Source organism: Fukomys damarensis, unplaced genomic scaffold, assembly GCF_012274545.1.
Source record: "Fukomys damarensis isolate Sample0158 unplaced genomic scaffold, DMR_v1.0_HiC HiC_scaffold_16, whole genome shotgun sequence".
Classification (NCBI taxonomy): domain Eukaryota; kingdom Metazoa; phylum Chordata; class Mammalia; order Rodentia; family Bathyergidae; genus Fukomys; species Fukomys damarensis.
This window is the reverse complement of record NW_022900928.1, coordinates 27,777,796-27,794,785: the sequence shown is the minus strand read 5'-3', so window position 1 is coordinate 27,794,785 and position 16,990 is coordinate 27,777,796. Positions and strand designations below refer to the sequence as shown.

At 37.5% G+C, this 16,990-nt stretch overlaps 1 protein-coding gene across 1 annotated transcript in view; it reads left to right on the top strand.

Moving 5' to 3' along the window:
* The first annotated feature begins 12,517 nt into the window (after positions 1 to 12,517).
* Pgm2l1 (phosphoglucomutase 2 like 1) overlaps positions 12,518 to 16,990 on the top strand; it is a 58,680-nt gene continuing 54,207 nt past the window's right edge. Inside the window, exon 1 of the mRNA XM_033764214.1 lies at positions 12,518 to 12,936. Within this exon, the coding sequence (XP_033620105.1) occupies positions 12,826 to 12,936 (111 nt within the window). The 5' untranslated portion in view covers positions 12,518 to 12,825. The remainder of the gene's footprint in view (positions 12,937 to 16,990) is intronic.

Genomic DNA, 16,990 nt, shown 5'->3' with positions numbered 1-16,990 from the left:
CACCCATGTTTATAGCAGCACAGTTTGTAATAGCTAAAACTTGGAAACAGCCCATTTGCCCATCCATTGGAAACTGGATAAAGAAGTTGTGGTTTTTCTATAAAATGGAATATTACTCAGCCATAAAGAATGAGAAAATAGATTCATTCATAGGAAAATGGATACATATTGAAGATATACTCCCAAGTGAAATATATAAGGCACACATGTGTAAATACCGAATAGTCTCTCTGGTGTGAATAATCTGCAATAATCATAAGATCCTAATAAGATTACTGACATTTAGAAATGGGAAGAAGGGAACTAAAGGTGTAGGGAAGGTGGGATGGGTAGGGGAAGGGTAATAAGGGAAAAGAAAAAATGTGAGATAATGAAAAGATGGAAATAAAGTGTTTGTAGATGGGGAGGGGAGGAGGGAGTGAAGGGAGGGCAGGGACAAGGGGAAAAAATGAGAACCAAGACATGTCATGTAGAGGTACAAATTCCCAACAATGAATGTAACTGTACTGTATTCCTAAAATATACCAATAAATTCAATTAAAGCTGAAAAAAATGTGGCTTTTGCCCTGAAAGCATTTGCCAATCACAAAATATCTGAACTTTAATTTTTAAAATACTAAAGGACAGGTGAGTCAGAAAACAAGGCCCAAGGTTTACACAAAGTTGACAATATAACAGAAAACCCTCCTCACAATATGTTGGGACCACAAAGAACTACACACTCCATGAGAACAAACTAGAAAGAAATAACTTACATGGTATAGTCATCAGAGGTTCTGTTTAGAAAATCCTTTCCTACACTCATGTCTTCAAGTGTTTTACCTATTTTATCTTCCAAAAGGTTTAATGTTTCTGTTTTAATGTCTAGATCTTTGGCCCATTTTATTTTTCTTTAGTATATGGTGAGAGATAAGGGCCCAGTTTCATTCTTCTACAAAAGGATAACCAGTTGTCCCCACACCACTTATTGAATAGGCTATCTTTCCTCCAAAATATGCTTTTGGTCCCTTTCAAAGATAAATAGTTGAATATGTCTCAGGAGGTTTCTGTATCTTCAATTCTATTCCTTTGATCTGTGAGCCTGTTTTTTCCCCAGACTATGCCATTTTTATGACTGTTGCTTTATAGTATAACCTCAAGCCTGGTATTGCTATGCCACCTGCTTTGCTCTTATTGCACAAAATTATTTTTGTTATTCAGGATCTCTTCTGGTTCCATGTGAATTTTAGGATTGTTTTCTCTAGATCTGTAAAGTATGCTGTTGGTATTTGATTGGGACTGCATTGAATCTGTACAAAAGTTTTGGAAGTATGGCCATTTTGACAATATTGGTTCGGCCTATTTAGGAGCAGGGGACATCTTTCCATTTTCTGATGTCTTCTTCAATCTCCCTTTTCAGTGTATAGTAGTTTTCTTTGTAGAGGTATTTCATTTCCATGGCTAGGTTAATTCCCAAGTATTTAATTTTTATTGAAGTGACTGTGAAAGGTATTGTTTTTATAATTTCCTTCTCTTTCAATTCATTGTTGAATACACAAATGCTAGGGATTTTTGTGTGCTGATCTTGCACCCTGCTACTTTGCTGAAATGGGTTGTTAATTCTAAGAGTTTTTTTGTGGAGTTCTTTGGATCATCTATGTAGAGTATCATGTCACCTGCAAATAATGATAATTTGAGTTCTTCCTTTCATATATGTATCCCTTTTATTTCTTTCTCTTGCCTAATAATTCAAGTACTATATCGAATATCAGAAGTAATAGTGGACATCCTTGTTCTTGATTTCAGAGTGAATGCTTTTGATTTTTACCCATTTAATATGATGCTGGATATTGGTTTGACATAAATAGCCTTTATTGTATTTAGGTATAGTCCATCTATATGTGTTTTCTTCAGGTTTGTTTTGTTTTTTTTTTGGTTTTTTGAGACAGGGTCTCACTATATAGTTGAGACTGACCTGGAACTCACTATGTAGCTCAGGCTGGTCTCAAACTCACAGTGACCTTCCTGCCTCAGCCTCCCGAGTGCTGGGATTACAGGTGTGCACCACCTCACCCAGCCATCTTTAGGGTTTTCATCATGAAGAGGTGTTGGACTTTGTCAAAATTCTTTTCTGTATCTATTGATATGATCATGTGGTTTTTGATGTTGCTCTTGTTTGTGATGTATTACATTTATAGACATGTATGTTGAACCATGAGAGGTCAATTTCTTATAGAGATGTACATACTGAGTTGGGAACAATTGCTCTGGATGACTAGAGATGAACAAACTGTGGCCTGTGAAATAAATTTAGCATGCCACCTGCTTCCGTAAATAGAGATATTGCAGTACACACACACACACACACACACACACACACACACACACACACAAAGAGTTTAGAAGAATAAAATTCTATTAGGAAGAGAACTGGAAGAAAACAAACAATAATGATTGGAGTAAATTAAGGAAAACAGGAAAGTAAAAAAAATGGATGAAATCAAAAGTTGGTTCTTTGAAAAGTTCAACAAAATTGACAGCTTTAGCTAAACTGACAAGAGAAGGAAGCGGGAGAAGATGATGAGGATGAGGATGAGAAGTAGGAGGAGGGATTACTGGATGCAAAAGTGAAATAGGGAAGATTATTACCAGTTTACAGAAACTTTTTAAAAAAGGATTGTAAGAGGACACAGTAAACATTTGTATGTTAATAAATTAAATAACTTTAATGAGATAGAATGATGCATGATACAAATGAATTAATACCAGAAAAAGACCCACAAAGAAAAGCACAGCCCCAGATGGCTTCACTGCTGAATTTTACCAAACATTTAAAGAAAAATTAATGCCAATTCCTCACAACTCTCAAAAATTAGATAAGTAGAGAACATTGCTCAACTTTTTTTATGAGGCTAAAGTAACCAGATAAATACATTTTAAAAATTGCAGACAAAAATGAACAAATATATCACAAGAAAACTGCAGAAAATTATTTCTTTTTTCTTTTGCTTTTTCTTTTTTTGGCACCAGGGATTAAACTTGGGCCCTTGAGCTTGCGAGGTAAACGGCAGAACCACTAAGCCAAATCCACAGCCCAGAAAATTATTTCTTATTAATAGGGACACATAATCCTTAAAAAAAAAAGCTAGTAAACTAAATCCAGGAACATGTTTATAACCAAGTATGAAAACTGTAAAAGTAATACTACATCATAACCAAGCATCAAAAATTAATGCTTATATAAATATAACATAAAACAAGACTCAGGTGATCTTCTCAATAGATGTAAAAAAGCATTTGGTGAACTTAACACTCTTTCATGATTAAAAAAAATCACTCAAAAACTAGAAACAGAAGGGAAATTCATCAATCTGATAAAGAGTATCTACAAAAAACCTACAGTTAACATTATTTATATATATATATATACATAATTGTGAAAAATTGGGTACATTTCCCAATAAGATCAAATAACATAAGAAGATTTGTTGTTGTCACGCCTATTCAAAATTATATTGGAAGCTCTAGTCAGGGCAGTTCAGCAAGAAAAAGAAGTCAAAGGCCTCCAGATTGGAAAAAAAGAAGTAAAATTATCTCTATTCACAAGAGACATGATTTCATATTTAGAAAATCCTGAGGAATACATTAAAAATCATTAGAACTTTGCAGGATTGCAAGATACTATATATAATCAATTATATTCTATACATTTGAGATGAACTGTCTGAAATAAAACTAACAAAACAATCCCATTCACAATAGCATTCAAAAAAGTGGAACAAAAGAAGTTTTAACAAAAGAAGTATTAAATTTATACTCTGAAAAACCACCAAAAATATTAAAGATCTATAATTGGAAAAACATGTCTATGTCCATAGACCTGAAGACAATAGTATTATTATTATTATTATTATTTGTTTTTGTTTTTGTTTCTGTTTTTTGAGACAGGGTCTCACTATGTAGTTGAGTCTGACCTGGAACTCACTATGTAGCCCAGGCTAGTCTCAAACACAGTGACCTTCCTGCCTCAGCCTCTTGAGGGCTGGGATTACAGGCATGCCCCACCACACCCAGCTTATTATTATTATTATTATTATTATCAGCATTATTATTATTATTTGGTACCAGGGATCAAACTCAGGACCTTGCACTTGCGAGGCAGATGGTGGAACCACTGAGCCAAATCCCTGGCCCTCTGAAGACAATATTATTGAGATGGTGATATTCTCCCATCTGATTTTTATATATATAATGTAATCCCTTCACAGTTCTAGCATACTTTTTATAGAAATTGACAAAATGATTGTAAAATTTATATAGAATAGTTATTAGTTAGGGCTTACAGATTTTAGAGGTTTCACTTTATAGTCAGCTGACTCCAAGGCAGGGCAGTATGGCTGAGGGGCATGGCAGAGGAGGCTTGCTTATCTCATGATGGTGGGAAGCAAAGAAAGGAATCAAGGGAGACAAGAGGGAGACTGACTCTTCCAGGCCATGCTCCCAGCAACCTTCAGACCAGGCTTTACCTCCTAACATTACATTTAGCTATAGACTCATGGACTATCTATCATGCCTCTCTGATCCAATCATTTCCCAAAAGCCCCACCAATGAGCGCATGTGGCTTTGGGGGTACATCTAGACATAAACCATAACAAATAGTAACATAAAATTGTTAAAGCAATCTTGAAAAAGACCAATATAGGAGAAATCATATTTCCAGATTTCAAAATTTACTACAAAGCAACAGTAGTCTAGACATTGCAGTACTAGCATAAAGATGTGACATATAAACCAATGGAATTGAATTTAGAGTCCAAAAGGAAACTCATATGTTTATTGTCAACTGATTTTCACCAAAGCTGGCAAGGACATCTAATGGGGAAAGAATACATTGATGCCTCTGTTCATGACCTTAATTTGTGGAATGAATTCTTTGACCAGAATCATGGAAATATTCAAGTTCATGAACTGAGGTGCTACTGCAGTCTTTTTAATAAAAGGTGCTGGGGCACCTAGATAGCTGTGTTCCAAAAAATAAGGTTAGATCCCCTTCCTCATATCATATATAAAAATTAATTCAAAATGGATCAAAGTCCTAAATATAAGAGCTAAAAGTATAAAGCTTAGAAGAAAACATAGGATAAATCTTAAAAGGATTATTTCATGAGACACCAAAGTACACAAACAAAAGGAAACAGAAAAATTGCACTTCTTCAAAACTAAAAAATGTTTTGTTTCAAAAGATATCACCAATATGTTGAAAGAAAATATTTGAAACATATATCTGATTTCTATTAGGTATTTACATCCAGGAATAGAAAGAAAACTTACAATTCAATAACAAAATGGCATATAGTCAAATTACAAAATGGACACAGGATTTGAATAGTTATTTCTCCAGTATATACAAGCAGCCAATAAACACATAAAAAGATGTTCAACATCATCATCATTAGTCAACAGGAAATTTCAAATAAAAAACAGAATAAGATAACACTTTAAATTCAATAATAGCTGGAATCAAAAAGTGAAAAATAGCAAGTTTGGCAAATCTTTGGAGAAACCAGAACCCACATACAGTGTTGGTGGGAAGGTAAGATGGTATGGCTTCTTTGGAAGATAAGATAGCTAACTATTGTGTCAACTTGAGTAAGGAACATTCAACTACTTGGCATAGTTCTTCTAAGTATGACTAAATTAATTTTCTGAAGATGGAAGACCAAACCTGGGTGTGAGTGGCACCAATAATAGGCTTGTAGCCTGAATGGAATAAAAAAGGGAAAGAAAAAGGAAGGTTCATTTCTGTTTCTTCAGGGGAGCTTCAGTCTTTGCATTATCCTTGGATGTCTATTTCCTGGCTTCCAGCACAGAGTCTTTGTTATTGAGGAAATCTATCACTCCTATCTATTGCTCAATGGAATCTTTTTCTTTTCATGCAACTTAACAAGGAACCTATCCAATGAACCTTGTTTTTGCCTCCTTTTGAGGATTTCAGGGAAATGTGACATTGCATTGTCATTAAACAGATTCATCACTCACTGCTACAGCCTTATTTGGGTGGTCCTTTTCTACAAAATTTTACAGTTTCCCACATTTTATACATCTCCCTCATCTCATTTGAAGTGAAGGATTCCTCCACCTTTTTATCCTCCTCTTCAATCTATACATGAGATCTCCTGGATAACCTCTTGATGTTGAGAGATTATCACCTACAATCACACAGAGGTGGGGGAGAAGGAAAGAGAGGAGGGATGGAGGCAGAGAGAGAGAGAGAGAAAGAGAAAGAGAGAGGCTCAGTTGTGATCATGTGATGTTTGGTGTTGTGCACTACTCTTATTGCAAGACATCACTCATTTATTAAGTTAAAATTTATTAGAAATACTTGCTCATCTTTTGGAACACTCAGAGAACAAGCTACTCTCAATCAAAGGTATTATCTATCTCTTTCTATTATATATATATATATATATATAATATGTATATATAATATATAAATATAATATGTTTCTCTAGTGAGCACTGATGGACACAGAAAACAACCTGACACCTCTTCAAATGATTAGCAATAGAGTTCCTTTACAATCTAGCAAATCCACTCTGAGTCATACATTTCTTTTTTTTTTTTTAATTTGTACCAGAGATCAAACTCAGGACCTTGCACTTTCGAGGCAGGCGGTGGCTCCACTGAGCCAAATCCCCAGCCCTGAGTCATATTTCAGAGAAACAAAAACATATTCCACACAAAAACTTACATGAATATAGCAACATTATCCAACAGCCAAAATGCATAAAGGAACCAAAGGTCTTTCAATAGATAAGTGAATCAACAAAATATGGTATATATTGAAATATTATTCAGTTTAAAAAAAGATGAAGTGCTAGGTGTGGTGGTGCACACCTATAACCTCAGCACTCAGAAGGATAAGGCAGGAGGATTGCTCCAAGTTCAAAGCCAACCTAGGCTACACAGTGAGTTCAAGGCCAACCTGAACTACACAGCAAGACCTTGTCTCAAAAAACAAAATAAAACAAAACAAAAAAGAATGAAGTACCAGACGTGCTACAACATGGATGAACCCTGAAATATGCTAAGTAAGAAAACTAGTAACAAAAGACTATATATTATAAGATTCCATTTAGAAGAAATGTTCAGAACAGGGCAATCTATAGAGACAGAAAGTATGTTAGTGGTTTCTTAGCCCTGGGGATAGAGAAATCGAGACAGGGAGCTGGTAGCCAAGAGTAAAGCCTTTTCTTTTGTTTTTGTTTTTTGTTTTTTATTTTTGAGGCAAGGTTTCATTCTTTAATTAGGCTAGCCTTTAATTAGGCCCAGGATGGCCTCGAAGTTGTGGCGATCCTCTTGACTCAGCTGCCTAAGTGCTAGGATTATAGGCATGCATCACCATGCCAAGTCAAAGGGTTTCTTTTTCAGATGATAAAAATTTTCTAAAATTGACTCTGATAATATTGATATAAATGGATATAGATATATGTAAATTTTTTAAACCACTGAATTATATACTTTAAATGAGTGACTTGTATGGTATATGAATTATTTATAAATAAAGCTATTGAAAATGTAATGAGACAGTCACTGTCAGGCTCCAGTTTTGTACTTCCAAAAACCTGAGAGCAAGTGCCTCCCTTAAATTCATTCTGGGTTCTTCACTTTGCTTCATTATAATCCTGGTTGTGTTCTGCACCCATTGTGCCTTACACAAAGACACCTGCTTTTTATTTGTTCTTCTATATTTTTGCCTCCAAGGAGGGTTACGTAATAAGGTTAAAAAGTAGAAAGTTGTTTGTCAGGTATTTCCTTTCCTGACACATATCTCACAGAGTTTATGACAACCATCTTTGTGAACAAGAAAATACTCGGTTTTTTTCAAACTTAACACAGAGCAGAACAATAGATTTCCTCAAGATTTAAAGTGATAGGACAGGAACCTCTACTTGGTGGCAGCACTTCAAAGAATTGAAAGTTTTTAGAGGGGATGGCTATGTGGTGAACCTAGACAGAAGCTTTGGGGTTTATAGACTCATCCAAGTTTCCTGATAATTGTTTATGGATAGTATATAAGGAGAAAGGTGACAGACTTCCAGCATCAGCAGCCAATTAGCCCCTAGACAATGCAGATGTTAGCAGAAAGCCTGGTAAACTAGAACTATATACTCTTACTTTTCTTTTTTGTTTGTTTGTTTGTTTGTTTGTTTGAGGCAGGGTCTCACTATGTAGTTGAGACTGGCCTGGAACTCATTATGTAGCCCAGTCTGGTCTCAAACTCACAGTGATCCTCCTGCCTCAGCCACCCAAGTGCTGGGACTACAGGCGTGCACCACCACTCCCAGCTCTATACTCTTACTTTTCCCCCAGTTCCATATAAAGACAGAGGAGGGGGACCCTCTGATAGTGATTTTTAAAACTCATTTCTTGCCTCTTTAACTGAGTGAGATTTTTTTTTTCTTCCAGGCATTCATCCCAGGCATTCCCATTGAGCTACATTCTCAACCCTTTTTTCAGCTGGAGACAAGGTCTCTCTGAGTCACGCAGGCTGGACTTGAATTTGCAATTCTTCTGTCTCAGCCTCCAAGATTGCTAGGATTATTGGCATGTGCCAAGTAGATATTTTTAAAACAACAAAGAAAATAAACAGATACTTTTTATACATTTGATGTTTTTCTGTTATACTCCCCCCTGCCCCAAGAAGTAGAAATGGAACTCAGGGGCACTCTACTACTGAACTACATGTCCGGCCCTTTTTTTTTTTTTAAACTTGGAGCCATCTCAATAAGTTTTCCAGGCTATCCTTGATCCTTCCGCCTTAGCTTCTTAAGTAGCACAGATTACAGGTGTGTGCACCATGCTTGGCTTACACATTTTTATTTGTAAATAATTTCAAAGTTACAAAAGTAAAACAATATAAAAGAATATCTATATATACTGTGCCCTGATTCTCCTATTACTAACATTTTCTCTATTTGTTGTGCCATTTATTATTTATCTAATTATATGGTATGTATGTTTGTATATAAAACATAATAAATACTTGCATATACAGTGTTTTTCTGGACCATTTGAGAGTAAGTTATATAAATGTGTGATACTAAAATATTAATTTCATCACATATATTTTGTATATGTTAATATATAATATATAAATACACATCATATAGTTTGGATCTTAAATATCCACCAAAAGTCCATATATTGAAGGCTTGATTCCCAGCTTGTGCGGCTACTGGAAGGTGGGAAAACCTTTGTGAAGTGAAGCCTAGTAGAAGGAAGTGAGGTCACGGGAGACATGCCCTGAAAGGGGGTACTGAGACACTGAACCCTTCTGTCTCTTTCACTTTTGTTTCCTAAGTATCATAAAGTGAGCAATTCTGTGCTATATCAGAGCTCCCTGCCATGATATAGTGCCTTGCCACAGGCCCAGAAGCAGTGGAGCCAACCAATCAGACTGAAACCTTTGACACCATGAGCTCTTAATAAACCTTTGTTTATTTCAGGTGATTTATCTCAGGTATTTCGTCACAGCAATAGAAAGCTAACCCAATATATTGTATCACAATTATATATGATAATAAGTTATACATACTAAAAACATATTAATTATAATTAATTATACTGTCATGCACCACATAATGTTAGGTTCAAAGGTGAACTGCTATATACAACAGTGGTCCTATAGATTTTATCACATAATGAAGCTCTAGCCACTCTATGATGTTTACACAATGACAAAATCACTTGACAATGCATTTACCAGAAGGCATCTCTGTTCTGAAAACCAAAGGGACATTCTCTTTCATAACCACAATTAGTGTTGACAAACTTAGCAAATACAAATACAAAATGCCCTGAGCAAACTGCAACAGAAATGAAGTTTCTGAGCTTTTCTTGACTAGGGAAACTACTATACTCCCCCTTCTGGACACATTCAGACATTGTTGTTATATTTGATGAGTTCTGGGTATTCTCGGTTATTCTTCAGTGCCTAAAAAAATAAACCTGATCTGCTGGGCAAGATTTCTGGAAACCAGTTAATGCTTGGCATGATCTTGCTGATAAAAGTAAAGATTCATTGACCCTGGTTTTGAATTAGACCTTGTATCTCTCCTTTCTGCTATACTTACCCTATATTCCATCTCTTGAAAGTTCTATTTTATTTGGTAGTATTTCTCAGAATTGAATTAGAATTGTCTCATAAAAACCACTACTTATAAATTTTAACATATATAATTATTGAATCTTATTAAAATGTAGATACTAATCTGGTAGAACTAGTTAGGGGTCTGAAAATTTGTATTTCTTTGTAAGCTCCCAGAGGATGGCAACACATTGATCCTACTAGTGCCAGACTATGGCCACCCACCTCATAATTAATAGACATCTTTATGCAGGTACATAGGCCCCATCCCAAAGTACTGATTCGGAATTTCTTGGGGGCAGTGTCCAGGAATATTTAGTACATTTTAAGTATTCTCCTGGGGAGATTTGAGAACCACTGAATTATTGGTTTAAAATGCTCTGTACCTTTTTCTCAACTTGCTTATTTTCTGTCCTGAAAGCCCAGTGCAGATCTTCCTTTCTGCCTGATGCTTTTATTGAACAGCTCAGACTTAATAGTTCTTTGCAGCTAGAATTTGCTATTTATCATTGGTTATATCTTATTTCATATATCCTCTCTTCAAATATTCTTTTTGTTTGGTTTTTTTTTTCAGACAGGGTCTCACTGTGCATCCCAGGCTGGCTCTAGAACTTGCTGCAATCTCCTGCCTCATCTTTCTGAGTACAAGGGTTATGGGCATGCACTACCATGCCTGACTAGATTTTATTTCTTGAAATAAACAATTATACACATTCTTGTAGCCTCAGCTCCTAACATAATGCTTAGCATAGAGTAAATGTTTAATTAATATTTATCATGGAAAATAATGGTAATGATAGTGGCAGATAAATTTCTCTTCTGGACGCATGGATGTCCCAGGCCTTGTGTGATTAAAAGAACCTGCTCACACCATTAAAGAAACACTCAAATGCTTAGGAAAACTGCAACTTCCAGCGATGTCACATTATTTTTCAAGAATTAGCACTAAAATCCTTTCGTACCTTTGTAGTTTGTACTTTATTATGGCACTTTAAAGGAAGAAAATAGTATTTTGAATTTACTGTGCCTTTTATCTGTATACCTCAAAAGTCTCTAAAACCATTTATTAAGTTACTGTACAACCAGGCTGTAAATATTATTATGCCCTTCATACACAAAAGCTGACAAAGAAGAGTTGTAAGATACTTGGTCAAAATAATAGTCATTATAAGAAAGCCACACTAAGAAACTCAGGAATGGCTGGGTGGTGGTCTGGAAAGAACTCAGTTATTTCCCAGATATCCAGTTGTGCGACTTTAAAGGTAAGTATTCCGTGAAGAGAGGAGGCAGAGATGAAACGAAATTGAGGGTTATTTCTCGGGAGAACCAATTTCTTTTTCTTCCACTGTCGTTGTTCTATGGAACTTATGACATTTGTACAATACTGATATTATGGGTAAAAGCTGACCATCCTTCTTATTAACCACTTTATCTATTTTCGAGTCATTTTGTTTTCCCTACTTTCTCTAATCCACTGCAGTAGCAAAGCAAAAAGAACTGCCCGCTGAGGACCTCTGACGAATTAGGAACCCTAGTGTCATTACTCACGAACGCTGGTTTTTAGAAAATTCGGTTCACTTTTCAGTCAGTTTCCTCTATTGCGTGTAAAATAGGAACAGATCGAAACTACTTACCTCACAGGATGGTTGAAGTGACAGAATGCAACGTGTTAACTGTAAAACTAAATGAATACAAGTTGTTCCTTTCCTATGTCACCCTTTTAAAAATTAACTTAATGGCAGGACCACAAAGAGCAACATAACCAACGGGCACAGGGCGTGTCGGTAGGGAGCCAGCCCCGAGGCACAGCTTTCTCCTCTGAGGAGGGCGCCGGCTGCTGGAAGTCACCGATTCCGAGGTCTCTGCACAGCCAAGGGAGAGAAAAGAACTACAACTCCCGTCAGACCATGCGCGGGCACTCCAGCCTCCCCCCGCCGGCTCCCCCTCGCGACAGGCGCGTGCTCTAAAACGAAGCTGGGGATTTGAAGCGCGCACCGGAGAGCTTCCGAGAGCGCGTGCTGTGGACACTCATGGTAGCCGTGCCAGCAGACTGAGGAAAGGAGATGTATGGGCGTGTGGGGATAATGACGAGGATAAGACGCCTGGCAAAAGGCAAACTGAGCAAATAAAAAGAGCCGTGCACCGGTTCCACACACCCGGAGGACTGTAAATTTTGCGTGTGAGGCGGTGAGGGCGGTGGCTGCGGCGGCCGCGGCTGCGACCCAGACATCTGGGACTGTTGTTCTCTCGCAGCACGCCAGTGTCAGTCAGTTTGCCCAGAGACCGGGACCTGGTCCACTGGTGAGGGGGTGGCTGTATCCACCTTCTCTCCAGTTTCCTAAAGCTACGGCAGAAGCTGGCACTAACACTTTGCGGTTAGTGAGGCGGTGAGGGCGGTGGCTGCGGCGGCCGCGGCTGCGACCCAGACATCTGGGACTGTTGTTCTCTCGCAGCACGCCAGTGTCAGTCAGTTTGCCCAGAGACCGGGACCTGGTCCACTGGTGAGGGGGTGGCTGTATCCACCTTCTCTCCAGTTTCCTAAAGCTACGGCAGAAGCTGGCACTAACACTTTGCGGTTAGTCTCCGATGCCCTTCGGTGAGGAGGGGGCGTTCGGACCCTGGTGAACGCACCCAGGCCCCCCAGCGCGGAGTCTCCGTCTGCCCCTCTGGCCCGCACACTCTCCTCTGCTTGCCATGGCTGAAAACGCCGAGGGGGACCTGAACTCCAACCTGCTCCACGCCCCCTACCGCACCGGGGACCCTCAGCTAGACACGGCCATCGGGCAGTGGCTCCGTTGGGACAAGGTGGGTACCTAGGCAGCCCAGCATCCTCTTTCTCCTTCCCCACACAGCCCGCCCTTTCCGGTGCCCACCGGGGCCCCGCAGGCTTCAAAGGAGATGGCTTCGGCCACCGCGGGGGTCGGCAAGCCGGACGCTGTCACCTACCTATGCCTGGGCTGCCTCCCTCCCAGCGCCTTGGGCTTGACAGGGACATCTGCAGTGGCTTCCTTTTGCAGTGCGCTCAATCGTCGCCCCCTTTCCTCCTTTCTCATCTTCTTCCCTTACTGTCCGTTTCATCTCTCAAAATATTCATCATTAGCAAGAATAATCACCATCGTAAATTACACCCTTCATAGAACTATTTCCTTTGCCAGTTCTCCCTTGACTTTCCTTCTCTGTAAACCTGAAAGTGGTTTCTGGCACCCTTGTTGGATGTTTCTAACCGCTATCCGCTTTGGTGCTGATCTGGTGTGTTTCCGCCTTCTGTCGCTAGGTAGTCGCTGGTTTTTACCACTCCCTGGTATTTTCTAGTATCACCTTTTGCTCTTGAGAAAGGAGAGGGTTTTCTTGACTCTGTTTTTTCCCCTCTTGCTGGCAGTTAGTTTATGGCAGTTAGTCCAGAGAATCTTGTTTTGCAGGGTTTATGATAGTCATGATACAGAATTGTTTTTGCCTTATCCCCTCCTCCTCTCTCCTCTCCTTGTGCAGGCATATGGGATGGGATGGATTTATGACAGTCAGAATTAAAGTACAATACAGCCATCTCATTTGTAAAAGAGGCCCTTGGAAGCTCCAACGGAGGACCATGATCCCAGTATTTTCTTTATCAAGCTCATGAAATATATTGAAGGAGAGAAGGCAGCATATTTGAAATTGAACTAATCATACTGAATTAAAGATTTTGTATGGTAGTATGTGAAATCATGTTGTACAAAGGGTTTTTGAGTGATTAGCTTTCTGAAAAGGTTTTATTATTACTTTGTTGAGTCAGTCATGCATTTAAGACAGAGAAAATGAGCACTGAGTAATATTCTAAGTCCCATCGAGGCCAGGAAATACTAGTGATATGGAAGATAGGAAGGGTTCCTGCCCTCAACAAAGCTTCATTTTACAGATAAGGAAGACCAACAAATACACAATTATAATGAAGTATTTTGTGTTATTTGGTCATATGCTTCTTAGACATTCAAATTCTACTAGAGACTAAACCATTGCTTTTTTTTTTTTTTTAATATACAGTATCTCACTAAGTAGCTCAGGTTGGCCTTGAAATCAGTATAGCCTGGGCTGGGCTTGAACTAGCAGCAGTCCCCCTGCCTGAGTCTGCCACGTGTTGTGATTATAGGCATGAGCCACCACACCCAGCTAAACCATTGTTTCTTAAATCTTGAAGTGCCTGCAGATCATCTGAGGGGTTTTAAAATGCAGATTTTGATTTAGTGGCCAGGTCCATGGGGCCTGAGAATATGCCTGAGCAAACATCCGGCTGATGCTAATCCTGCAAATGCTGCTATGTGACATTTTGACTATTTTTCATAGAGTACCCAATTGATTTTTAAAAGATTGGGCAGATGAATTAACACTTAGTAATTGTCCGTGCTATGCCTAGATGCTGTTGATATACTAAAATATTTATAAAATGCACATAAAAAGATAATGCTCAAATAGTTTTGGTGGCAATTAAAGGGTTTATAGATAGTTCTTATAGTTAAAAAGGGAGTGATCTGTGCTCTGAAGACTGAGAAAATGGAATACATATAAAAGAATTGTTAATTTATATTTAAAGTGCCCTCTACGTACAAAGTACTGGCTGAAAACCTCTGTGAGATAAACAGATACATACCTGACCTTCAAAAATATAGAAAAGAAGATAAAACAAAAGCACATAGATTTAGTACTGGGAGCAAATAGTAAGTTCCCTTAACAGAGGACTATCTTTAGCATTGTATAGCTGTATTTGTCCTTTTCTGTAATTGGGAAATGGAGATATAGATTGATACTATAAGTAAGCTAGGCTAAATTCAGGGCACTGAAATTTAGAGAACAGAAATATAAAATAATAAATAAGACTTGCAGCATTTATTCCATTTCATATTGACAACACATGTGGTCTTTTAATTCAGAAAACTTGGGTTGAAACTTGATTAATATCCAATTAGTTTCAAAAAACTACCAAATGCTACTGATCTTTAATTATTTTGATGAAGCATGTAATAAGTTATAAATTGATCTAGGGATAATTTGCTATTTGGCTTGGGGCACTGAAAAGTTCATAAAAATGTTCTGAACTTTCAGAATTAGTTAAAATTTAGACTAGCTAATGTGGAGAACTGACAGATTTTAATTTTGGAAGGGTTTAATGTGTGTAATTAACACATTTGTTCCTGTTTTAGGTACATAGAAATTTTTTTGAAAGGTATATGAAGACAAGATCAGAAATGATCTGTAGTATGCCTTTAATGGTCATGAACAGGTAAAAGTGTATGTCAATATAAAAATGAAAACAGTGCCAGATGAGGTTCATCCAATTTTTATTTAGTTGACACCACCCATCAACAGTATCTTTGTGAGTTCACTTGGAACATTTCAAGATGTTAGGGCACATGTTGGCGTTAAGATTGAAATCATTATATTTTCTGTTGTTTTTTTCTCCCCCTGTTTAACTCAAAGCAAATACAGAAATAAATCTGACAGATTTCCAACTTGTCTGTTGATAAATTTACAGGTCCAAGATCTGACATTCCAGTTTCCAGGCCTTTGGTATAATATGTTATTTTTACCTTGTTTCAGTATAGATTCACTCTACTCAAGGTTAAAAAAAAAAACCTGATGTCCTATTTAAGAATACTGTTTTATTAATTTATGATATAGATGTAATAATAGCTAAGTAGATTTATTTCTAGTGGATTCATTCTATAGATATACCATAAAGGAAGTTAAAGAATCAGAAGATGTTAGGTGATCATGAAACCATATCATAGGGAGTACAGATATATAAATGAATATTTAACAGTATTGGCCTGTGACAAGTAAATGCATCCATCTCCCTGACAGGACTCTGCAACCTCTTTAATATGACAATTATGTATGGTTCCTGCCCCATTGTGAATTGTAACTTTTTGAAAGTAGTCGTATATTCAATATATTAAGCACTGGTTTGGGTGAGTGAATGGGTAAGGAGTGGGATGGAGACACAACGCAAAGCTGTTCAGCCTGCTGTAACAGCAGTAGCAAAGGTGTTGAAATGTCTATATATTGATAACAATGTGGAAGCAGGAATTGGCTGTGGCATTTTAAGATGTAGAGCACTCTGGGGCTGGGGATTTAGCTCAGTGGTGCTGCCAGCTGCCTCACAGGCACAAGGTCCTGAGTTCGATCCCAAGTATCAAAAAAGAAAGAAAAATAGATATGGAGCACTCTGGTCTTAGAATGTAGATATGTGTTGAGAAAGAGTAGAATACATGTATCCACTGCCTGCCTTGCAAGCACAAGCTCCTGAGTTCAATCCCTAGTACCAAAAAGAAAGTAGAATACAAAGTTGAAGGTAAATTAGGTTTATAAAAAAACCTGAAAATAGAAATAAAAGACTTCAATCTAAGCCACTGATTTTCAAACATCTAACAATAGAAGTTTTTTCAAGCAAAATGTAGCTCAGATAAATTCCCCTTTAAATCATCATTATATGTTGGAAAGTACACCCATGAAGCACCTCTACAATATCATTATAGAGATCCAAAGAAGTACAAATTATATAGTTGCAGAACCTGAATTAGAGCTTGGATCTGCCACCTACTTCAGTCCAATTTTTATAATACTAGTTTATATAGCATTTTTATTCACATTTTTCTAATAATTTATTTAATTTGATACTTAATGAAGAGTATTGAGTACCTATGGCTTTCTTAGCTTTGGAAACTGTTAGTACTTATAGCTTGAATTTATTTATGTAGCGTCTCAACTTTTGTATAAGGCTCTACATTTGATATTCATAGGAGCTCTGTGTAGTAAGCAGATAAAGAAAATTAGGCTCAGAAAAGGAAAATGACTTACTCAAGGGAATACAACTTTTAAGTGGAAG